This window comes from Myotis davidii, unplaced genomic scaffold (assembly GCF_000327345.1).
Source record: "Myotis davidii unplaced genomic scaffold, ASM32734v1 scaffold133, whole genome shotgun sequence".
Lineage (NCBI taxonomy): Eukaryota > Metazoa > Chordata > Mammalia > Chiroptera > Vespertilionidae > Myotis > Myotis davidii.
Window position 1 is genome coordinate 152,792 of NW_006284732.1, and position 25,827 is coordinate 178,618.

At 43.8% G+C, this 25,827-nt stretch overlaps 1 protein-coding gene across 1 annotated transcript in view; it reads right to left on the bottom strand.

Annotated features, from left to right (window-relative positions):
* Positions 1–200: 200 nt before the first annotated feature.
* The window catches only part of UBAC2 (UBA domain containing 2), a 151,795-nt gene continuing 126,168 nt past the window's right edge, over positions 201–25,827 (bottom strand). Inside the window, exons 9-10 of the mRNA XM_015557491.1 lie at positions 14,802–14,924; positions 201–1,372 (exon numbers count right to left, since the gene is read on the bottom strand). Of these exons, the coding sequence (XP_015412977.1) occupies positions 1,265–1,372; positions 14,802–14,924 (231 nt within the window). The 3' untranslated portion in view covers positions 201–1,264. The remainder of the gene's footprint in view (positions 1,373–14,801; positions 14,925–25,827) is intronic.

Genomic DNA, 25,827 nt, shown 5'->3' on the forward strand with positions numbered 1-25,827 from the left:
CTCAGCCCCGACAGACCTAAGCACGGGCCTCTCGGGAAGTCCTACCAGCAGGAACAAAGGGCTTCTCACTACAGAGCAGCACCCAGACCTTCTGAAGAAAGATGAGCAGCCGGGCAATTTTTTTAGGGGAGTGAGGTGGCATGTAGTATAGTCTAGAACCAAGTTTTATTTCGGTAGGTCTAATAAAAAATACCCAAAAGTAATGCACGTTAAAAACTTTATTGTAAGTATCATACATGTCCAAATTCACGTCAATTTGATACATTTCTGCTCATTTTGCAGAACACAGTCGTACAATTTCCTTAAACCTTGAGCCACCTGTGTTAGGTCTCTTCAGCCTCGCCCCTTCCGGCCTCCCACCATCTCCACGGCGATGACATGCCCCTCAGGTGACTGCCTGGAGCCCAGGTCCCAGTCTGCCCTAGGCCAGGAGCGCCTGCCCTATTGGCCCAGCCTGCCCACCATTCTGTTTTCTCTTCTGACCCACTCCCCCCTAACCTGGGTGGATAACTGTGGATACTCTAAGCAAAGTTCACTCCAGGTAAGTGTCATGGAGTATTCCAGAACCTAGAGTCAGTAACTGGTTATCAGGAGGTGGGGAGGAGTTGGGAAAAATTCCCTGGACAAGAAAGGGCTGGATCAGGGTAGGAGTTAGTTCTCCGTGTCTCCCTCATCACCAAGGCCCGGCCAATACTGCGGGCAGCAGACAGGTACCCCTAGGAAGTGTGGCAATGAACAGCCATTAGGGCTGGAAAACAAATTTGAGGGGGAAAAAACAGCGATGAAAAAGGTCCCTAAGGGACAACCTGACATGTCCTTTCTGAATAGCATTCCCTTTCTCCTTTTACAGCGTTTATGGTGAGATATAACGTAGGATGATGCATTATAAGAAAAAGGATAATATTACAATAGCAGTAATTTCCCATCTGGAGTGCTATTCAACTGCTTGCAGACAGCTGCAATTTTAATGCATTTTAAACACATTAGGAATGAGTGATGATTCTCCAAACTAAGGAAAACACCCAATAAAAAAGCAAAGACAGAAAATACATGCTAATTTAATGGCAAACTTACTTTAGAGTACTGAAACTGATTTTCCATACCCGAACAGTAACGACCTTGAATTAGCGAGGGAGCAGCGGGACCCGCCCTTCGCCGGAGAAGAACATCACTGGACGCAGGAGCCTCCGGCTGACACAGGAGCAGGGATGGCGCCCGCTGTGGTCAGCGGCTCGGCCAGTCCCAGTGTTGTCCGTGGGGACGGTCAGTGCTGCAGCAGGAAGTTGGTGGCCACATTAAGGTCATTATTCGAAGCTCTCAGGGCTTCCAAAGCATCGCCTCTGGAAAATCCCATCTCCATGAGCCGGGCCACCTGAGCAGAAACAAGACCAGAGAACGGGTGAGCTGACGGCACTGTCCCTGGCCCACCAGCCCCAAGTGCTCTTCACGTTAAGGACAGGCTGACCCCCACCCCCAGGAAAAAAACAACAACCCCCAAAACTAATTTTCGTTTCAGTGTGAAATCTGAGGTTCAACAAATCCTCACAGGCACATTTTAAAGTGCTTAGTACATAGAGCCGATAGATATGCATTCGCCATGGAGTCCTCCCTTTAGAGATGAGAATGGCGCACCCACGGGCCCAGCAACCTGCCAGCATGAGCAGAGGGCGGGGGGCCCGGGGCTGGGGAGCAGGTCTGTGGAAGCCGCTGCCGTTCACCACACTCCTCAGTGTCAGATCTGACTCCGGAGGAATAACGGCTCAGCTGCACGTCCTTACGCAGGTGAACAACTGTTTAGCTGGAGGCTTATTCCCGATGCTGGCGGACACCGACCATGAAAATGCCTTTCCGTTCTCGGGGTCACCCTGTGGAGCACGTCCTGTGCATGCCCACACGGTGCCAGCATTTCACATCAGTCACAGGGTTTGCTGCGTCTGGCCGGGCTCCGCAGGTGGCAGCAGCCCTGTGCGCGGAGGCGGTAGGTAAAGCCACAGGGGTAGGGAGGACAAGGCTTGCATTTTTTAAACCACAAATCCTGAATCTGTGAAAAAAGGGGTTTCCTGTTCTTTGACCTACAGGCAGTCTCCAATGTCAAAACTGGCAGAGATAATCAAGTTTATTCGTAATGGAGTCTCCCATTTCAAAATGTATGATAAAAATGTCTGTGATGCTGGAGAGCCACGAACATCTACTTTTTTGTACTTATATTAACATATACCACATCTGCAATAATATGTAGTCGAAACGATACTCCTACGAATGCTGAGATTTTCAATGTGCTCATTAGAGAGGCTTCTGTGGCCGATTAGTCACCACCGTGGTCCTCTTTCCTGTAGAAAACTGGGTGCTGGGCACTGCAGCTGAGGGGAGTCGGTGTGTGTGGGAGCGTGGGGTGGGCTGGGTGGTGGGGGACACACCAGGGTGTGGGAGGCCTGAGTGATGGGAGGAGAGGGAGAAGGTGCAGAGTGCAGGGTGCAGTGGGCAGCTGGCAGGGGGAGGATGGGAGAGGGGGAGGGAGTAGGGGTGAAGTGGGTGCACTTCCTCAGGAGCCTTGGGAGGGCACACAGGGGATGTGAGTTCCTTCTCAGTGGGATTCTGGCCAGTGTTTGTCAAAATGAGACTGTGAGCCCTTGTGAGAGGGTCATGAACAGCGAGTTGGTTAAGACTAGGCCAGTGATGGCGAACCTTTTGAGCTCGGCGTGTCAGCATTTTGAAAAACCCTAACTTAACTCTGGTGCCGTGTCACATATAGAAATTTTTTGATATTTGCAACCATAGTAAAAGACTTGTATTTTTGATATTTATTTTATATATTTAAATGCCATTTAACAAAGAAAAATCAACCAAAAAAATGAGTTAGCGTGTGACCTGACACGCGTGTCACAGGTTCACCATCACTGGACTAGGGTTAAAGGCTGCACGCAGTGAGGGGCTTCCATAGCTTCACTTCCGCCCCTTATTCACACAGGTGAGCAGCGGGTGTGGGTCCCACGGGGGGCGTGGTCAGAGCCTTGGACAGCTGTCTTCTAAAGGAGCGGTCGGCCTGCAGGCACGTCCAGCTCAGCTGCCCAGGGCGATGGACAGTGCGGACGGAACAGAATGGCCGGGATCTTCGAGCTTCATTTCCACTCCAGGAAAGAAGCGCCTTCGCAGAGGGCCAGGCACACTCTTCCCTCATTGGCCAGATGTGAGTTCCTCAACGGGGCAGCACCTGCCGCTCACTAGTGTCACTCGTGGGGACAGCAACAGTATTGCCCTTTGGAGGAACAGAAAGCAACCCTATTCCTTTTCTGTGCGAAGCACTTTGAGAGTCTGAGGGCTGCCTGCCTCCTCCCCTGAACCCCCTGGCGTCACTAGGCCAGCACCCCACTCCCAGGGTGTCCCAGGTACGCGGCGCCGTCTCCCACAGTCACTGGGGGTGTTTCCTGCTGGAAGGCTCTTCCCTGTGCTCCTGGCCTGGTTGCCTCCTCCTCATCCACAGGATCTTGGGGTGCTTGGCCCTTTTCCCTGTCTCCAGATGGGGAGGAACCCAAGTAGAAGTCTCGTGGCCCCACTGACCTGTCCTCTCTCATGACTGTGACTGCCCCCTGTGTTTACAGGGTGGACTGCCTCTCCCCACACTGTGCTCCAGGCCTGCTGAGAAGATCCCTGGCTGTGTTTGTCCACCTGTGCCTCGGTGTCCAGCACCCTCCAGCCCAGCCTCCCTGTACATGCTGCCTGTTTATGCCGTCTCAGAACACAGGGCCCAATCCGACCCAGCATGACCTGACGGGGCCAAGGGCAGCTAGACTGCTGTCTTCCTGTGACCACAGCCCTTGCTTCAGTAGCATGTGTACATATGTATAGTTGAGTGTACTCATGCCCTTTTGTATGTAGCTACATCACACTGTGGTGGCCAGTTAAGGTGGGGCCTGCTAAAAACCCTCTGGTATTTTCACATAAAATGCTCTCAAGTCAGGCCTCTCACACCCACCTGTGAGTTTATACTTGATCTTCCGGGTTCAGGAGCATACAATGCTGTTAAATTTCCTCTGATCAATGAGGAGCCAACTCAAGCTACCCCCAGTTTAAATTCTGTGCCTACCATGTGAGTCTGCCCCTCAAGCTGGAGCTTCCCCAGACTGGATTAGCAAACCTCTGCCCTGGCACTCAAGTGATCGCTGATGAAAATGCCAAGCAGGTCAGATCAAAGACAGGGCTCAGAGCTCACCAGAGACCTCCCTTCCAGTCAAGGGGCCAATCAGCATCTTGTTAGAGATTTTTCATGTTTCACACCCACTTTGTATGCTTACCCATTGCGCAGGTCACCGACATATCTCTTAGGGTGAGGCGATACTGTCAAATGTCTTGGTGACATCCTGTGTCAACAGGATCAGTTTGGTGCCTTCAGATCACAACGCTCTGCTCTCTTTAACGCTCACAGGCTATCTGCTTGATAATCTACTTGAGACTTCTGCCAGACATGAAACATCCCTTTTGCCAGTCAATTCCCAGAATCCACACTTTCCCCTTCCCTTGGGGCATTTCAAATGGAGCGTTACCTTGCTTTCTCCACCCCGATCAGGACTTGTGCTGAACACATGCCACTGGGGAGAAACCCCCTCACTGGTCCAAGTACTCGGACTAGTTATTTCCGCTCTTGGACAGAAATAACCCTGCGTGATGCTTGTTCTGGTTCCTCCAGTTAAGAACTGCCCTTAGTGGAGTTGATGAGCCTGGTGAGGAGGTGGGCAGCTCCACCTGGCCTCCCTCTGTTACCCACAGACGCCACCGACCAGCGTGGCAAACACTACATTCTCACCTCTTTGCTGTCTTAGAGGACTGACAGGCTGCCTCTTTGCACCTTGCCAGCAGGAGCGAATCTACTTTTTTGGTAAATCACGATTTAAAATCATTTAAAATCGGCAGCTAATCCAGATGTGGATGACTGGCCGGCCCCACGTCCCCCAAGGCAGGGCAGCGGCAGGCCTCGGGTCTGGGTGGGTCCCAAGTCCGGGAGTGATGTGCGGGTGGGGAGAAAAGCTTTCTCTGCGTGTGAGGTTTCTCCGGAGCTCCCCCTCCCTCTCACACAAACAACCACATGTGCAGGTCGCTGGCTCTTCCCAGGTCTCGCAGACACTTTCTCAGAGTCTGTGCAGTTAGAAGCCCGAAGCCTGGCTGCTGGTTCGAAGCTGGTGATCTGGCCCCCCAGCCACAGCTGGCCTCGGGGCCTGCTGAGCCTTTTAGGGCCGAGAAGACAAGTACGATTAGAAAAGTGTATTGCTGGTACTTGGACCAGATGAAGAAACTTAGGAAGTAGAAACCGCGTTAGCACAGTGTTTCTTTTCAAACACTGAGTAATGACACTAAGAAAGGGTGTCTGTGAGTTTCCCCTGGTGTCCAATGCTGTGAACATCATGGAAAAATGAAACTGCACGTATGGGCTGGGGTGTGTGGATAACCATTAGCCAGAGCAGAGGAGAAGTAAAGAATGAGTAGTGTTTTCCGACTGCCCCAGCCCACAGGGCAGGGCACCACCCTCCGTGGTGGTTCAGTGGTTCACGGGGCAGATGACAAGGACGGGGCATAACCCACAGCACCGAGAGCAGCTCTCCTGGCCGGATGATAACAATTACTGCTCACACCTTACTCTTATCTGCGCTGAGAGGCCCTTCCTGCCCAAGCCGAGTGCAATTCGTTACCGTCTCTGAAATGCTTACATGAGTTTCTGTGCTCAAACAGCAAAAGAGAAAAATCAAGACCCTTGCAGACCTGTACAGGTCAGGCAGGCAAAACACAGACAAGATTCCAGGAGCTTACAATTCCTTAAAATAAAAACACAGGGTAGACCGGCAGCTGGTTGGATCTGACCCGAGGGCAAGAGGCTCATCTCAGCCACCGCGGTTGGAAGGTGGAGATGTGGTCCATCAGGGGCAGGGCTCCAGGTGGCCTCATGTTCACAGTGTGACCCCAGCTAGGGGACCAACACCTCAGCTCCCAGCTTCCTTGCGTGTGTGAGAGGCCAGAACAGTGGCTGGCGTAGCAGGTGCTCAGGGAGCAGGACCTCTTCCGACAATTATTATCCTACTGGGCAGCGACGGGGCCGGTGAAGAGCCTGCCCTCCCAGCCTCTCAGGCCTCAGTTCAGAGACTGACTAAACCACCTTCGGGTTTTGATTTCGGCATTCACTTTAACTGCTTCCACTTCACTAGTTTTATATCCTTTGTTAGTCAAAGACCTGACGTGTCTTTTACAAAGGATCAAACACAGGCTGTTCTTGGAGAGGGCGTGGCTGGCGTGGAGTGGCTGGGAGGAGGCTCAGAACAGAAAGCCGCCCTTCTGGGCCTGGGTCACTGCCATGGAGGGAGCGCCCACACTCCCCCAGGTGACAAGGACCTGCGCAGACGTGGCTGCACCGCCAAGGGCGCCACAGGAGCACCCTCAGCCTCGGCTAATGCAGCCATGCTTAAACACAAATGCAAGTGAATTCTGCAACCTATTTCTAGGGCTAATAGCACACAAGAACTGGCCTAAGAACCTCATGTGACGGGAACGAACGACGTCAGAGGATAGGAACCATCTCTGTAAAGGGTGAGCGTAACACCCTAAACGAAAAGCCCAGATTATGTTAGTGACTCTTAGGAACACCTTACATCTGTCTAAAGTCTAGGAAATATTCCATTTGAATGATCATATAAATAATGGTATTTATAGATATCCAGTTTACCACCCTCCCCATCCAAAGCATATGGATTCTTAAATATGTTAATTCACACTGAAAACCTAATCTGTTTTCTCTGCAGGCGGTTTCCTGTCATTTTAGTTCATCTGTTGTCATGAGAACCATCTGCTACCGACCTCATCAGATCTAACGTCCAAGGGAAGAGAGAGTTTCAGTATAAAATCTCTTGGCATTATTTGACCAGAAGATAAAAATACGTCCTGATGGGTTTAAATAAAGTTGCGGAAGTACAGGAACGTCATTGATTCAACGACTACTCACAGACTGTCTCCACTGCTCTAAGTCCTGCCCTAAGGAACCACAGTCGGCTGGGTTTTGTGACTTGTGGGTTGTTTTCCCTGGCAGACGTGAGCTCCGTGAGGGCTGGTACCATGTGTGCCTGGTTTCCCACCCAACAGAGCGTGGCACAGAGAAGGTGCTTAGGCATCCGTCCGTCAGAGACAGTGTGTAAGTTCAGCGATGTAAGTTCTTTAAGGAACTGACAGTTGTTGAGCAATAAACATCTTGGGGACAAAATGAGAAAGCTAGTAAAACTCTGAGGACTCTGGAGAAGATGCTAAGATAGAGACACTGTCTGATTTAAGGGAGTCAAGAGCAAGATCTCCATCAGCCCTGACGGGCGGGGTTTGCAGAGGTCTTGTATGCTAAGCCGGCAGCTGTTTTTTCCTTTCTATCATGCAAGGGCCTGACTCAAGTGCCCAGGCGTCCACCCCAGCGATGGCTATCTGGAATAATCGCATTGCCGGCCACACGACTAGATAAAGAGCCAGCTGCCTTTCCCCAACTGAAGCCCCTTTGTCTTAGACTCAGAGATCTTGGCTGATTTCAATAATTGACAATTTGGGCCACGTGTTTTCTTCTCCCACACTTTAAATTCCCACTCTTACGATTTAAATTCACCAATAAAGAGGGAGACTGTAAGACCCAGACTCCCACCCTTGACCTCCATAAAAATGAACCCCAGGCCTAAGCTCGAGCCCTTCTCTCCTCCAACCCCACCCCCACCTCTCCCTCTCTTGCTCTCTATGTGGGCCCAGGTGTGCTGTGTAATCCCAGGTCTTGAAAGTAATAAACTTCTATTTTTTCCAAGTTTCCTGATGATTCTTGCCGAGCCGAGACCAGCACATAACAAGTCTGTTTAGAAAACTTTAAAAATGTCCCATAGGAATTTTCTGAAAAGCATTTCCGTCCACATTCCTACTGTTTCAAAGCACAGCAAGTACCTTCCTCCTTTGCTGATGTATCCAGAAAATCTGTCTAAACATCCTCACCACAGAACAGCAGAATCGAGTTCATCCTGGTTTCTGGTCTAAAAACCTAAACCACCCTTTTCTCTAATTGCTGTAGAAACCAGGTGTAGTTAGGTTAATAGCCAAGACGTGTTAATGCTTTTCCTGTCTTCCACATTCACTTACTCCCCCGAATGTACCCTCTCCAATGCCTGCTTGCTCTCCCTGAGCACGTGAGTTCTGGAAGCAAGGATCCCAGGGAATCAGACTGAAGGGATAGTGAAGGAGAGCTGGGTACAGAGATTCCAGCTCTGCTTTATCACTGGGATGGAGACAGCTGTGGCGGTCCCTCCTCATGACCCGCAGGTCTATTCGCTGCCTCCCCGAGGCCCCCGTGCCACAGACAGCCTCCAGGCGGCCAGCCTGAGGTAGAGGCATGGGCCCTTGGACAGAAGTCGCACCACTGGAGAGCACTGCCGCCGCCTCTGACAGTGCTCCAAAGATAATCTGCTTTTCAAAGAGGTCACGCTGAGTGAGAAAAGAAACCTACAGAGATGGAGATAAGTCTGTATTAGTTTTCATTCTTTTTTTTTTTTAAATAAAAAAGAGAACATCCTCTGTGATTCGGACATGTGTTCCCTACTCTCTCAAGATAATCCGCACTTTGGCACTCTACTGGCACATCAACTACCCTTTGAGACAAGTGCAAGAGGAGCCATTCCAGTGAGATTTACAGCGATTCCTCCTAGTGATACTCCTCGGCCTGTTTTGTTCAAACAAGACTGTGGTTTTAACTTCCCTTTAGCTAAGGGTGTCAAAAACAAGTGTATTTTTTTTTGGTTCTTCCTTCCCAAATTTTGACTCTTGCAACTAAGCGATGCCCACCTGGAAGGTGGCCAATCCACCCCACACTGGGTGGCCATCGGGGACACATGAGCTCACCCTTCCCTCCCCTTCGGTTAACTGTTACGTGTTACCCGTCAGGGCTCACCTCCTCTCCTACCCACTGCGGACGCGAGCTCACTGTCAGATCTCTGCGGGTCAGAGCGCTCTTCCCCATCACCTGACCGCTCTCCTCCTCAGACTGCTGTGCCCCTGCGATTGCATCAGCCGAGCCAACTGCTTCTGGTTATGCCCCTGCCCGGCCACAGCTGCCCCTTCCCTCTGCACTCTCCGGCCTGGCTCAGGGTTTGGTACTGAGAAGGCCTGGCTTCAGGCAGATGAGCCCCTTTGCTTACATCTTTCACAGTGCCCAGCAGAACAAAGCACCCCCAAAAGTTGGTTGCCACCTAGTGTTCCCTTCTAAAACATTTAAACATTGGTATTTTCTTAGAAAACACTCCCAGTCTACAAGCATTAGAGACGGACAGGCCTGACACGGTACCGCTCTGTGGCCACCCCTTCTCTACCTGCTGCCGGGCACCGTCTCTGTGTCGGGCTCTGGGCTGGGTGGGGCAGGAGAAAGGGTGTCAGCCCTCATGGAGCTCACTGTTTATCGGGGAAAACACACAATGTGCCGGTCACCAGACCAGAACCCAGAGGACTGCAGTTAGAAGTACTCAGAGCAGGAGCAGAGCAGACCTCACACACACAGGTCAGCGAGGAGGCTGCTTTACAAGGTCTCCTGGAGTTTATGGGTTCTTCAGAGGCCGTGGGAAGGGAACCTTGCTGAGGGTTAGATTCCCTTACACTAAATATGTTCTGCTGCTCATCAGCTACGATGTGAAGTGTCTTGTGTGCTCTGCAGTCATTCTCTCTCACTTGGGCCAATGGATACCACAGAGGACACTACTGGTGTCCACACGACGGGTCTCCTGTATTATGAACCTACTCAGAGGTAACAAGTCTCCTCTGGGCAAGAGTCTCGTAAGCACCTGCACTATAACCTGGGCAGGGATGGGAAAGTTACATACGTGGTTATGCTTAGAATATGTCCCTTCCTCTATGTCTAGTTCATCCTCCAGGGAAACTTGGTGATGTAATTCCCTGTTTAAAACCCTGCCAAGCCTATGGCATAAAGCAGAAGTCACACACCACCTAGGGCCTCAGGGGAGCCTGTCCTGCCCCCTCCCCAGGCGGTTCCTCTGTCCCCCTCGTCACCCTCCATTACACCCTCACCCACCTGTGCTGCCCTAAATTGGATGCACTTTTCAGCACGCCACATCTTTACACATGCCTCTGCCCTCAGCCCTCCAGCACGGGAGCACTTCCATGCAGTCGACGAGCACTGTCCCCTTGCCTGGCTCCCTGCACTGGGCTCTGTACCACCCAAAGGCTATTTACCTCTGTATTTCAGAAACCTAGCCCAGTGGTTAGCCCGTGACAAGCAGATAGCAGATATTGTTGGCTAATCAAAAGGCAGGGCAGATGTGAATGGAAGAGAGGAAGTCAACATTTGTTAACAGTCACTTTCTAAGCTTGGGGAGGAGTTGAGAGAGACCAACTTGGTAAGTCCCCCCCTCCCCCCACTTTGATTAAAAAATAAAAAGTAAAGCCCATATGATAAAATTTCATTATTTGTTAATTTTGAGTATGGGTATATAAAATTCCCTCATTGAAAAGAAAAAAGACAACAAGAGGGGAAAATAGAATAAAGATACGTGTATACACATATATACACATAAATATTTATTTTCAAGATAATAGAAATATGACATTTTATTAAACATTTTTTATTGCATGGCACTTGAGTTTGGCATATTCTTAAAAGGGGCTGGAATAGCATCTACAAGGGGTGCTGAGCAGGCAAAGGGGCTGGGGTCTGCTGAAAAACAGTAGGACTGGACAGTGAAGAACTAAAAATCCAGAAACTGAACAACAGCAAAAATACAAAAAGTGACAAAAAATTTTTGTGGCTATTACTAGATTTAATAAGGGATGCGCATTCTTTCTTAGAATATTTTTTTTGTTTTCTAAACATATCTTGAAATTCCTGAAGTGCTCATTTACATCAGAAAAAAAATCATTTATATTTTTCTTGGTTTAGAAAATTACCAAATTTCTTAATGTAGTAAAATTATCTTATATTAAATAAAGAATATGTAGTACATTTAATTAAAAAATTAAGCATAAAAATGTTTTGCTAATTCGAGCTATCTTAATGTTACCAACAAATATTATTTTAGATAATGTCTAGCCTAACAAACAATTTAGAAAGTCAAATAATAAGGAAGCATATGTTAAAAACAAGCTTTCATGTAGTTACAGCGTTTCACAGCAGAGCAAGGAAGAAGTAAATGCTGTTTTAAACGGATATTCACAACATGTTAACCTCAGTGTTGTCATTCTGGGGGGATCAAGGAAAATGATTCATTAAAGAACCTTAAAGACTTCAATTTCACAGCCTTGTGTTATCACCGTTTGACACTTTTTTTTTTTTTTTACAAAGTGACAAAACTAAGAACTATCTCACCTTTAAATGACTCGTTAATGGCTGCTCTGTGAAGAATGGGATTTGAGGTTCATGAAGTAAACAGTACTAGAGCAGACCTCTATTTCCTTTTACCTGGAAAAGGAAAGCATCAGCTTACTTTTTGTTGTTTTTTTAAAGTTTTTATTGATTTTTAGAGGGAAAGGGAGAGAGAGAAACATCCATCAGCTGCCTCCTGCACATCCTGCAACCTGGGCATGTGCAATCGAACCTGCACTCTTTCGGTGCATGGGACGAAGCTCAACCAACTAAGCCACATCAGCCAGGGCTTAGCTTTCTTTTCAATGTCACCATAAATATCTTACAAATGCTGTGTTATTGGGTTTTATTTTCTTAATGTGTGGATGACCTCAACTCCCATTCTTCACAGAGCAGCCGTTAAAGATATGAGGCATTTAAAGGTGAGAGAGGTTATGTCACTTTGTTAAAAAAGAAAAAGTGTCAAAAAGTGATAACAAACTGTGTGGAATTGAAGTCTTTAACGTTCTTTAATGAATCATTTTCCTTGATCCCCCCAGAATGACAACACTGAGGTTAACATGTTGTGAATATCCGTTTAAAACAGCATTTACTTCTTCCTTGCTCTGCTGTGAAAAGCTGTAACTACATGAAAGCTTGTTTTTAACATATGTGGATATCATTTTTCCAGAAACTGTCTAATGGCAGTGAAATAGGACGATGAATTAATCCACCTCTCAATCTTAGAGTGTTGCTACAGGTATCAGTCTGAATGGAGAAGCTGCCAGGGCAAGGGAAGGCTGGAGCAGTTCATCAGGCACAGGCAACTGGTTTCTTTCGGAAGCATTTGTCGTGGCCTCGTCCAGGGTGGCAGTGGGAGCCCTGCCCAGGGGCCCCTCCTGGGCTCCAGAGAAAGTCCGGACACAGCTTTGCCACAGAGACTGGGTGACTTGGGTCTGACTGGTGTTTTTACTTTGGGGCAGGGATGGAGGAGATGATGCCCTGGGGGTGTGACCAGTTATGAAATGTGGACCTCGATTTGTTTTCATAAGAAAGCATCGTATGTGGAAGGAAATGTGAAGGTGTTATTATTGTAATACTGAAAACTTAAATTTTTATAGATTTTTAAAAACTCTAATTTGAAATAATTTCAAACTCACAGAAACTTTTCCATGATAGGAGCGAAAACCTCTGATGACTTTTCATCCCGACTTAGCCTCTGCTATTTGCCACAGATAGCCTCTGCTATCTGTCTACACACACACATGGTCACAGTTTTCTGAGCCCTTTGAGACTAAGTTGCACACATCATGTCCCTCGACCCCTTAGTACCTCAGTGTGTATTTCATTTTCTAAGAACAAGGATATTATTTTTCCTAACCACAGTAGTATAGATACCAAATCCTAGAAACTCAACAATAGACAACTATTAACTAATCCACAGTCCAATTTCATGAGCCGACCCCCAATTTTCCAGCACAGAGTCCATTCCAGGATGGATCACGTATGCATTTAGTTCCCATGCCTCCCTGGTCTCCTTCAATATGGGCAGTCTGTGACGTCAGCATTGTGGAAGAACTCAGACCGGTATTTATGAAACGTCTCTTAGCTGGGGGTTGTCTGCTTCTCCTTTATGAGCAAGGTGATGTAGTTTTGTAACACACGACGGATGTGTCCTTTCCAGGCTATGCCTACAATGCTCTTTGTTCCATTACTGGTAATGTTAATTCTGATAAGGTGGTTAAGCTAGGGTACAATTTCTCCACTGTATAGTTCCTATTTTCTTTTGTAAATAATGAGTAACATGTGGGGAGAGATTTGAGATGATATAAATAGCCTGTTCTTCATATACTGAGGGTTCGTCCCTGAATAGAGTTTAATTCTGATTATTCCACACTGTGATTTTCCCATACCATCATTTTTTCTATTTATTACTTTACATTTTACTGAAAGGAAAAGCATTTCCCTAGCCTCTGTAGGTATATATATATAGATATATATAGATATAGATATATATAGATATAGATATATATGTAGTTATCTTGCTAATATCACTATGAACTCATAGATTTTCCCCATCTCCCCCATGAATGGATTCTATTACATGCTGTCCTTATTTAATTTGGTGCTCAAATCTGATGTCTCAGGTTTGGCCAGGGGACCCCCTCAAGCTGGCTCCAGTGTTGCCATGGCATGCCCCTCCATTACACAGCACCCCTTTATTCTTTGCATAAGGTGGTCCAGGTCATCTTGCACTGCCTTTCCCTGCATCTGGGACCCACCATTTCTCTCAAGAGGCTGGGCCCCATTTGTGAGCAAAAGTATTTAGAAACCAGATCTGGGAAGTGAGTGTGCTCAGTGTTCCTGGGATGCCACTGCTTCCGATTCCTTTCAGTTGACAGAGCTAAGACACATGCACATACACACATGCTTATTAAATCATACGTTTATGCTGATAACTCTAATTCCAATCCAACCCCCCAGAGTTCTTCCTTGTCTTCCCCCTGTACTATAGTTTTATTTTCCTTCTTCAACAGTAAGATCAAGCTATTTCCTCATTTGCTCAAATATACAACGTAATTTCATAATTGCTGTATATGTATCACTATGAAAAATAAACCTACAAAGACTTTAAGATTTCTTTGCAGTTCTTTTTTTCTTTTCTATTTATTATTATTATTTTTAAAAATCCTCACCCAAAGCTATTTTTCCATTGATTTTTTTTTTTTAGAGTGGGTGTGTGTGTGGGGGGGGGGGGAGGTGGAGAGAGAGAGAGAGAGACAGAGAAACATCAATGTGAGAGAGACACATTGATTAATTGCCTCTCTCACACACCCCGACCAGGGCTGAGGACTGAATCAATAACTCAGGCATGTGCCCTTGACAGGGAACTGAACCTGGTCCACGAGCTGACGCTCCAACCACTGAGCCACACCAAAAAGGGCAGTTCTCTTTTTCTTTAGACAGAAGGCATACCATGTTCAAAAGTTACTGAAATTAATTCCCCCCTCCCCTATGATTATGTTATTCATTTAAAATACAGTTGTATCATTCATTTCTGTTCTTTTTAGTTTTACTGTTGTCCCAATCAATTTGCTCTTTGAATAGGTAATACACCTGACTCCAAAACCACACAAAAGGGGTACTCAGAAAAGCACCACTCCCTCCCCATCCAGCTGCCTTCTTCGCTCCCTCCCTCCCCTTGCAGGGAACCAACTTCAACAGTTTCTTGTATATATGAAGTATTACAGATCTTAAGATAAATGATCATAATGTATTTGTTTTTAAATCATGCCTTCCTCAAACTCATAAGACCCACAGTAGCCAATAAAAGCCCAAAGTATCTATCACTGCTACAGGTGGCATGTTAACTGCTATCAAAAAATCTCTGTATTTATAAGCTTAGTTCACTTAAACTGCTTGAAGTTTGAAGCATTGGTAAGTCCCAGGTGTTATTGATTACCTGTTCCTCAGAAACTTCTAGAGGAGGAGATGCTTGTTGTTCAGCCCGCCGACCTTCCTGATAGTTTATATTTCGTCGCTGACGTAAAGGAGGGAAAAGTCGATTCCAATTGATCATTCCTCCCTAAAAAGAGATCAATACACAATGGTCAGACACAGAGGGGCAGAACTGTCATAATGCTTGGGAGAGCTTTCTCTTCCAATGCTGTCACATAAATAGACTGAGAAATAAAATGTCAAACTGATCTGCTGTCTGCAAGCAATCTACATCCTAAAGTATCGCACCATCCTTCAATCAATAGGGTAAAATCAATAGAATGCAGGAGCACAGAGAGAAAAGAAGGTAATGAGTCCCGTCAAAGTTAGTTGTGCAATTTGGCTCCAGAAGGCAGAGGCGTTCCCAACTTCAGCCCCACTGTGTCCCACCTCCACTGACTCTGAGGAGCTCAGGGGCTTTCTGGGTGTGATGGAAAAGAAGGCATGGAGAGCAGGTGAATTCACTGCAGGCAACCAGAAACTGGGCTTCCTTCAGCAGCTCTTTAAAATGCTCCTCTTCCTCTTATTCAAGTACATTATGTGCATGCTCAGTGGAGGGAGCCTGCAGGTGGTGATAAAACCCAGGTTGAGGGACAGGCTAGGGAATGTGAAGGTAGCCCTCACACAGGGACAAGAGGCTCAGACGCAGGATCAGAGCTGTCCTCCTGAGTGGCTCCATGCATAATTTAAGATGGATGGCAATGCCACTTCTTGCTTATTCTACGTTATCAATGAAAAGGAAACCACCATGTGAAGGAAAGCATTATATGATGCTTAAAAAACAACACCCCACATTTTTAGCTAAATGCCAATATTTTAATGTATTGAATTAAATATCTATTTCTAGATTTAGGAAGAATTATAGACTGAGACAACCTGAAACTTTACAACAAGAATAAATAAAATAAAAAATATTTCCCATGTATTGCTGGCTGCAAAATGAAGCAATGGAGGCCCAAGGTGCTAGAAACAAGCTCTGGGAAGCGGCAGCAAGCGGGCAAGCAAGCTACCAAGGACAGGGGTGTAAGAGTGAGCACCTCCTGCCAACCCAGAGCCTCTTGGGTTGTACCACCTATTTGGGTCTGAAAGAGTTAGTCATTTTGAGCTCACTACCTACTTACAGGCACAAGCTCAAACGGCAGCACCCTCAGTGAAAGAGAGGACAAGAAAAACTAACCAAAGGCCGACCTTCCGCAGCGAGAAAGCAGGAATTGTGGCCTGCCTGAGACTTTAGAAATGAGGAATCTGGGGCTCCAGTTGCACTACACAAGCTCTAAGAACCCATAAAACTGGTCCTGGGATGGAGACGAATATAAGTGAGGAGCCAAGCAGAAGCAAATATAAGATTACTCTGGAGAGAGACCCTCCTACCCTAGGACGACATGTGCTTTGCAGATGTAACTCCAGTGGGGAAAGATTCAGAATCCAAACCCATCACAAGCAAGAGTAGTGTGTACAGTAAGTAAGAGGGTTAGATCCCCAAGAACCTAAATTTAGAACAATCTTAAAACAACTATGAAATCAGAAGTTTAAAAGTGACTAAGATACAGAGGAAGACTTAAAAAAATCATTATAAATTTTTTTGAAAGAAAATAAAGCAATTAAAAAATAAATATATTATACAAAAAATTTCTGGAGAAATACTTGCAGAATTAAATTCAAATATATTAGTGGTCACAATAAATATACATGGCCAAACTCACCAACTCAAAGACTGAGATTCTCAGTTTTGAAATCTCTCCTATCCTATTCCCATTCCCAACAACAGACGAACTAAAATATAAAGACACAGACAAGTTGGTGTAAAGAGATGGATAAAGGAATATCAGGAAGGTACTAACCAAAGCAAGCTGATGTTGCTATATTCATGCCAAATAAGACCTCATGGACAAAAAAAGGCATTTTTTTAGGGATAAAATCAGTAGAATACATTGATTTTTTAAAATTTAAAATACAACAGCATCAAAATATACAAAGCAAAAATTAAGAGAACTACAAGAGAATAAAACACATCCAGACATATTTTTAAATTTTAGCATATCTTGATAGATCAAGCAGACAAAAACAATAATATAGATAATAAAGAATAAGTTTTTTCTGAATAGATGTATATAGCCTGCACTCAATATTTAGAGACTATACAGTCTTTCCCATTACATGAAAAATATTTATAAAAAGTGACTGTGTAGCCAGGTGGTGTGGCTCAATGGTTGAATGTTGACCTCTGAACCAGGAGGTCAAGGTTCAATTCCCAATCAGGGCATATGCTGGTTTGTGGGCTCAATTTCCAGTGTGGGGAATGCAGGAGACAGCCTATCAATGATTCTCCCTCATCATTGATGTTTTTTATCTCTCCCCCTCTCCCTTCCTCTCTGAAATCAATAAAAAAATAAAATATCAGACCATATTGTCTGACCATAATGCAATTAAATTAGTCACTATCAAAATTATAACATACAAAATAAAAATTCACACAAATGGAAATAAAAAATGGAAAAAATCATAATGGAAATTAAAAAATATTTAAAAGTTAATAAAATTGAGATTATTAAATATTAAAGCTTGTGGAATGTAATTAAATAGTTGATATAATTTTAAAATATTGAGCTTAAATAGAGAAAATGAAGACTGCAAATTAAAGTACATTCAATTTAAAAAGTTAGAAAAAGTAAAAATCCAAAGAAATTAGAAAGAATAAAGTAGAATGTTGAAAGCAAATATTAATAAAGTGGAAAACAAAGACAATAGAGAGAATCAATAAAACCGAATACTTGTTTAAAAAGTAAAATGAAATGGATAAATCTGGAAAGCCTGGTGAAAAGACAAAGGAGCACAGATAATATTAGGAATAATACAAAGGTTGTAATGTAGATTTTAAAAAAGTCCTAAGAATACGTTATTCATACCAATAGCTTTGATAAAACAGAATTTTCTAGACTAATATGACTTATGAAAACTTACTCAAGAAGAAACAGAAATTGGTAACCATTTTTGAAAACTGTTCCAGAGCATCTGCTAAAACTGAACACGTGTGTCTGCCTCAGCAATTCCACTTCTGGACAACAGACCTGCAAACACATGTTCACCAAAGACATGGACTGGATGCTGCACTAGATGCATAATAAAAGACTAAAACTACTCAAATGTCCATTAAGTAGACTGAATAAATTAAAGTATAGTCACATAATATAATACTGTACAGCAGTTAAAATGAACAAACTACAATAATACACAACAATAGGGATGAATCTCTTAAATATAATGTTGAATAAAATAAATAAAACACAAAGGACACATTTATATGATTACTTTTCCATAATGCTTACTTTTCTGTATGTTATACTTCAATAAAAAGTTATAAAGAGAAATAGAAAACCTGAGTAGACTTCTAGCCATTAATGTAATTAAAATAGTATTTAAAAATCTACCCAACAAAAATCTAAAGGTGAAACCTATGAAACCTTTAATGAGTTGGTATCTTATACAAATTGTCCTAGAAAAGAGAAAAAGATGGAAAATTGTCCACCTAATTTTTTGAGGCTAATATAATGTTTGTTTGTTTTTTATCCCAAAACCAGACAAGGCCATTATGAGAAAGAAAAATTATACAACAATCTGTTTTTCATTTATGAATAAATGCAATAACCCTAAATAAGATGTTAGTAAATTCTAACAATGTTAAAAAATAATCTTATCTGGTATGATGTACTATATTAGGATTTATCTCAGGAATCTTAGAAAATATAGTACTGTAATTCACACATTAACAGATTAAAGAAGAAAAATCAATTTGATAAAACTTAGCACACATTCAAGAAGAGATAAGAATCCCTATTACCACCTTTTGCATTCAACATATGACATAGCATAATAAAGGCCTAAACCAACCAACATGAAAGAAAATGCAGAAGGAGGGAAAGGGAGAAAACAAAACTCATTATTCACACATGGTAACTGTCCACCTACAAGTTGAGAGGTAGTAAGAGAATCCTATATAATAAAAGGGTACTATGCAAATTGCCCCTAACAGCAGAACAATTGGGAATGACTGGTCACTCTGACACACACTGACCACCAGGGGGCAGACGCTCAATGCAGGAGCTGCCCCCTCCCATATATGTGTGCAATTAAGTTTGGTTATTTTCTCTTGTTAATCTGTCTCATGTTGATTTAATTTGTTAGACCAGCCAAAATAAAAAAGACTAGGGCGTGGCTATAGGGTTAAGCCTTGGACTGACCTGTTGGCAAAGCCACAAACAAGTCCTAGCTTAGAGAGGGCACAGTCCTCTTAGCATAATTAGGCTTGACCTTATGACGCTCCCTAGATCTTATCTGGGAAGCTAATGGCTGAGGGAGGTGCAGCAAGTGCTGCCAAAACAAGCGAAACTCACACGAACATTGTAACTATGGTGACCACTACCTTGTTTACCTCTGGCTGTAAAATAAAGGGCCAACTTGCTGTCTGGATCTCTTTCTCTGTGGCCTTAGCCAGGCACAGGACGATCCACCTAGACCCAGCTTATTCTCTTTGTCTGTCATTTCTTCATCCATTTACTGCCCTCACTCAGGCTTGTGGAACCCTTGGCTGAGCTGGCTCGACACAAAAAAGTATCAATAACATTCACCTACTGTGATCATTTAGAAAATGTAAGTACAAAAATATTACTATTTGTTACAAACAGAAATAAAAATTATTAGGTACTTAGCAATTAAATCCAAACAAGATCTCTAAGGAGAAAACAGTAAACTCTTGTTGAAGGCTATCAGAAGACCTAAATGAGTGGAAGACCCGATATGGTATTCTATCCACACACTGCCAATTCCAGCCTAGAGCAGAAGCTGCTGGTTGGCTCCTAATACCTAGCTTCCCTTTTCCTTAAAAATGGAATTTTTGGGGGTGACACATTACTACTGCATTTCTCAGCTTCCCTCCATGTACTCAGTTCTGCCAATGGTCTGGTAGGGCATGTGAGACCCAGGAGAGGTCTTAAAGCAAGGGTGCACCCTTCCTCATCCCTTCCTCCTTCCTGGAGCTCAGGCAGCCAGCCTGGGCAGAGGTGGGAGCTTCAGGCCGAGGACAAGGCAGCAGCCAGAGAAAAGGAACCTGGGGCCTAGCAACCTCATGCTGCCACCTGCCAGCCCGGGGCTGTCAATGTCTGTACAATGTCTGTGCGAGAAGCACACTTCTCCATGTTTAAGGCTTGTTATTTTGTGTTTTCTGTCATACGGAACTAACCTAGTCCCAAGTGCTATATATTCAAAATTCAAACGTGTGTGTTTTGGTAGGCTAGTTGACTTGAAGTTAAGGGTCAAAACTAGACATGAATATTTTGAAGAAGTATAATAAGGGAGGATTTTTCTCTACCACTTATTGGGACACACTGTTAAACTGTAGTAATTAAGGTGGAATGGTATTAGCACATGATAGACAAACAGTGCAAAGAAACAGGAAAGAGTCAAGGAATCAGAAGGAATAACACTTGGTACACGACGGAGGAGGCATCATAAGTCATCAGAACAAGAACAGACCACCTAATGAATAGTACTAGGACAACTGGATATAGATATGGGAAAAGATAAAATTAGACTTTACTTTATGCCACATACAAAAATAAGTTTATTTAAAAATAAACTCTATAGATTAAAGACTTAAGTATGGAAAGTTAAATTGTTAAAAATTGTTGAAGACGTAAGAGAATATTCTTTATGTCACTAGGATAGGAAAGAATTTCCATAACAAAAATAACAAATAAATCATAACAACTATTACAAGTAAGAACTTTTATGTGACTGAATAATAAAGTTGGAAGACAAAGTACAAATAAAGAAAAAATGTTTGCAACATATAACTGACAAAGAATAGTATCTACAACATATAAAGAACACTTAAAAATAATGAGAAAAAATAAATAATTTAAGAGAAAAATGGATAATGTATATGCATAGACACTTTTTAGAAGAGGAAACCCTGAGTCAATAAACATAAGAAAAGATGTTGAACCTCACTGTAGTAGGAATGTACATTAGAACAGCAATAAGTTATTTCATACCTACAGGACTGGCAAAAATAAAAAGTCTAACAATACCAAGTTATGGGGATGAAGAAAATCGGAACTCTACATATTGTTGATGAGACTATACACTGGCACAAAATTTTGGACAATCACATGTCAAGATCTAGTAAAATTATGACCCAGCATTTTCATTTCCAGGTAGCTATGAGTGCCTAATGGGGCATGTCTATAAGTAGGGAAATAAACAAGTGGTTCTGTTATATGAACAGCAAGACTCTAGATGCACATGGATAAATCTCAAAAATACAATGTTGAACAAAGGAAGTTGTCCAAGAATATGTATACACAGTAACATTTATATAAATTTAAAAATACTTAGAACAATAGTGTACTTTTTCAACTACTTAATGGATATACATTAGTAATGATTTGCCCTTCCCCAGGGAATATTTGACATTTTTGGGTTTTTTTTTTTTTTGTGTGTGTGTGTGTGTGTGTGGGGTTGTGTGTGTGTAAAGACCAATGAGATGATTTTTAAAGCTCCAGAAATGGAATCCACATTGGTTAGGATCTCGGCTTATGGTGATGCTGCGGGTATCTGTGAGTAGAGCCAAGGATGCTGCTCAGCATCCTATAAAGCACAGGAGAGACCTCAAAACAAAGAATGGCCTGAGCCAAAATGTCCAGTGTCTAGGCTGAGAAACCCTGACACACACGCATGTGGTAAAATGCAAAGGTGCGTGGGCATTAGACATGACACACCTGCTACAGGACAGTGAGAAGAAGAAGTAACCTTTGAATCTGTAACATTTCATTTCTTCAAAGGCAGTGAGAGTGAAAGAATAGGCAAAACAAAACCCCAATTTCTCTACTCCTGTGATAGTAAAAAAAGTGCTGAAAAGGCAGAAAGTCACAGGAGCTCTAGGATGTTTTGACACTAACCTGCTCTTTAGGGTTAAATGTGAGCCTCTACAAACAGGAAACGTTTCCTTCACTTTGTCTTCTTCAAAAGCAATAACCACATATTTAAAAGAGGAAAAAGGAAATAGCTTGCATTTTGAACAGCCGTTTTTATGAAATATCTATTAGTTGGTAAAAAAGATTTTCAAATGAAAGAAATCTTTGTGTGAAAATAAACGCCTGGTTTTCCAACAGAGCAGGAAGCATGTGTAACACGTTATCAAGCAGAAGTTACTAGAACTCCATCACTAAAGGCTCTGGCACCTGTGGGAGGATCAGGCAGTGCCTACCCCGAGAAGTGTCTGCACCACGAAGCCGGGACAGAAGAGCTCTCTAGTGGCTTTCTGGGGGCTCGCAGCTCCCACAAGAGGGTAGGAGCAAGGTGCACGGTCTAGTCTTACTCACATGGGGCTCCTGATCTCCCGGGGAGAAGGCAATACACGCAGAAATAGAAGTCTGTGATAAGATAGTATATAATGAAGAAGGAAGCTGTGTGGCATCAGGTAAAGAGCTAGAAAGGCTCAGTGTGGGCATCTACTAATTGCAGCCAAAGCACAGGGGCAAAACTGCAAAAGATGGGCACTGAGCTGAATTTTAGAGGATGAGGATGACTTCAACAATGGGGAGGAGAACCAGGCATTTTTCTCAAACTGTTAAGACAGGGGACTGAGAATGGGTCAATACTCACTTCAAAGGTCAAAGCAATGTTAAAGAGTAATGACTGAGGGACACAGTGGTAGAGGAGACAGAATGACTGAAAACAGTCTCTAGAGCCAGAAGACCCGGGTTCAAATCCCAGCTCTGCCACTTACTGTGTGTCCTTAGGCCTCAGTGCTTTAAAAACTTCTCTGAACCTTGGTTTTCTCATCTGTAAGATGGTGATAATAACTACACTCACCTCATAAGGATATTATGAGAAATAAATAAAATAAAAAAGTAAAGACTGTCAGCTGATTTCTCAACAGAAACTATGCAGGCCAGAAGGGAGTGGCAAGAAATATTCAAAGTGATGAATAGCAAGAACCTACAACCAAGATTACTCTACCCAGCAATGCTATCATTTAGAATTGAAGGTCAGATAAAGAGCTTCACATATAAGAAAAAGCTAAAGGAGTTCATCACCATCAAACCAGTATTATATAAAATGCTGAAGGGTATTCTTTAAGAAGAGGAAGAAGAAGAAAAAGGTAAAGATAAAAATTATGGACAACAAAGTGACAACAAATACATATCTATCAAGAAGTGAATCTAAAAATCAAGTGAATAAAGAATCTGATGAACAGAATAAACTGGTGAATACAATAGAATCAGGGGCATAGAAAGGGAGTGGACTGACAATTCTCGGGGGAAGAGGGTGTGGGGAGTATGGGAAGAGATTGAACAAAAATCTTACACCTATGGAGGAGAACAGTGGGGTAGGGTAAGGGCATGGGGAGAGGGTGGGAACTGGGTGGAGGGGAGCTATGGGGAGAAAAAAGGAACAACTGTAATAATCTGAACAATAAAGATTTATTAAAAAAAAGTAAAGCATTTAAAACTGAGCTTGAACACTTCTAAAAGCTTATTCTATATTAGCTATTATTATCATCTAATATTTACATTATGCCTTACAGTGTTATTTCTTATCTTCCCAAATGAACTCCAGAATCCTGGAGGGGTGCAATGGGCATAAAATTTGTATGCACTGCCCAGGTGGCCGGTACAGCTCTAAGCTCAGTGCGGCCTGGGCAGATTCCCCAGCCGAGGAGCTGTTCTGTCCAAGAGTGAGGTGGAGAACAATCACAGAGTGCACATATGGATGTGAGGGTTTAGGCAGCCTGGGCAAACTACGGCCCGCGGGCCAAATCGGCCCGTTTGAAATGAATAAAACTATTGAAAAAAAAGACCGTACCCTTTTATGTAATGATGTTTACTTTGAATTTATATTAATTCACACAAACACTCCATCCATGCTTTTGTTCCGGCCCTCTGGTCCAGTTTAAGAACCCATTGTGGCCCTCGAGTCAAAAAGTTTGCCCACCCCTGGTTTAGAGCAATTAACACTTTTTTCTTAAAGCATCCTTCCCCTATTTTTAAAGTTAGTCACTGGAAAAGAAGTCATCTCTGGTTTTCAGTCTCTGGCTATCTGAAAGCCTTTATCAGGGTGCTAGGTTTTGAAGCGTAAGGCACGTAGGCAGGCCACCTCCACTGCACTGTCTGTCTGTGGCTGTCTGTGGGCCAGGCTGGGGAGATTCTGGGGGAGGGATTGGGTTCATTACAAATGGAGTGAGACTACTGTTTAGAAATACCTGCCTTTGGCACAGAGGAAGCGAGGCAACAACTAAACAAGGAATTACGAACCCCACTATAGATTATGGTTTTGCAATGTCTTTCACATCATGGCACAAGCAGAAAAAGATACACTTGTATGACACACGGGACAACCTAAACTACATGCTATCAGCCTGGTAGCTGCAAGGATCAGTATCTCAGCTCAACTGTCACCATGAGACAGTAGTTGGGAAATTCTATCCAGACCCTAAGGAAATACCTACACCTACAATGTGAGCAGTTTACAATGGGGATGAGACACTGCAGAGTTTAGGGGCAGAAAAAACAGATTGTTTCAGTTGCACCAGTTAAGGTAAAATTGGTAGAATTATTGAGTGTCTACTAATTTACCCGGTGGTTCCTTAAGCAATGAAGCTAGAATGAGAATTAAGACCACATCCTACCTTCTGGAAGCTCATGGTCTGGTATTCTAAGTTTCCTTCCAGGTTACCAATAACACCCTTTGCTTGATGCGATAGAGCCCCCTCAGCTCTCTGCCTGATCTCTGGGGGCACTGGGCCCCACTGACCACTCCCTTACACCCCTGTCTGCACTTCTGTGGTGACACACACCTTCTTGGTCTCTCAAGGCCTCTCAGTGCCCCTCAGTGCTCCCTTCTCCTACTTGTCTTACAATACTGGTGCTAGTTAGGTTCTGTTTAGGATTGTTTCTCTTCTGCATCCACGTCCTGTCCCCGGGTGCTCCTGCATTCCCAGGGCTTTAGTTTCCACGCATGTGCTATAGATGCCTAAACCCTCTCTCCAATCCAGGTGCTGCACCGCAGAGCCGCATACCCACTGTCTCCTGGACGCTTCTTAGTTTTCTAGAGACATCTAAAATAGAACATGTCCCAAACAAAACTCATCTTCATCCTCTCTCTCTCCCTGTGTTTCCAATCTTGGGGAATAACATGAACACCCATCCACTGCCTAAGCCATAATCGCCAGGCTCTGTTAATTAGAACTCCATCCATTTCTCTCTACCCTCACTCTCACCACCACCAAGGGTGGGGGTCTTCAGAGTGAATTTCCTAAGGTATAAAACCTATCCTGTCACTCCTCTACTTAAAAACCCTTCAATGGTTCCCCATTTCCTTTTTATTATCTTAAAATATTTAGTAATTCATTAATAGTGGTCACAAACTTACTACTTGCTAATGGTGCCTTCCAAAACAGAAAATAGTATGAGAAGAATATTGTTGTTTTCTATTTTTGACAATCTCTTCAATGTCTGCCTTCATAAAAGATAGTTGGATTCTCATATCTGCTTCTGCATTCGTTTCTGTTAGATGTTATTTTGGCTTTTGAAATACAGAAAAAAATCTAGCCACACACAAATATATAGTTAGGGGGGACAAAAGTGGAGTACATTAAGAGTCATTTCAGATAATTGCAGATCAGATATTCTTTTTTAAAAAAATATGTTTTTATTGATTTTTAGGGAGAGAGAAGAAGGGACAGGAAGAGATAGAAACATGGATCAGCTGCCTCCTGCATGCCCCCTACTGGGGATCGAGCTCACAACCTGGGCACGTGCCCTGATAAGGGAACTGAACTGGGGAATTCTTGGTTCATGGGTTGACACTCAACCACTGAGCCACACCAGCCGGGCTGCAGATATTCTTTGATACTACACAAGTCCCCATTTCGGATATAATTTGAATTTCATACCATGGCCTGCAGCCTCCTGTTTACCACTCTCATGGGC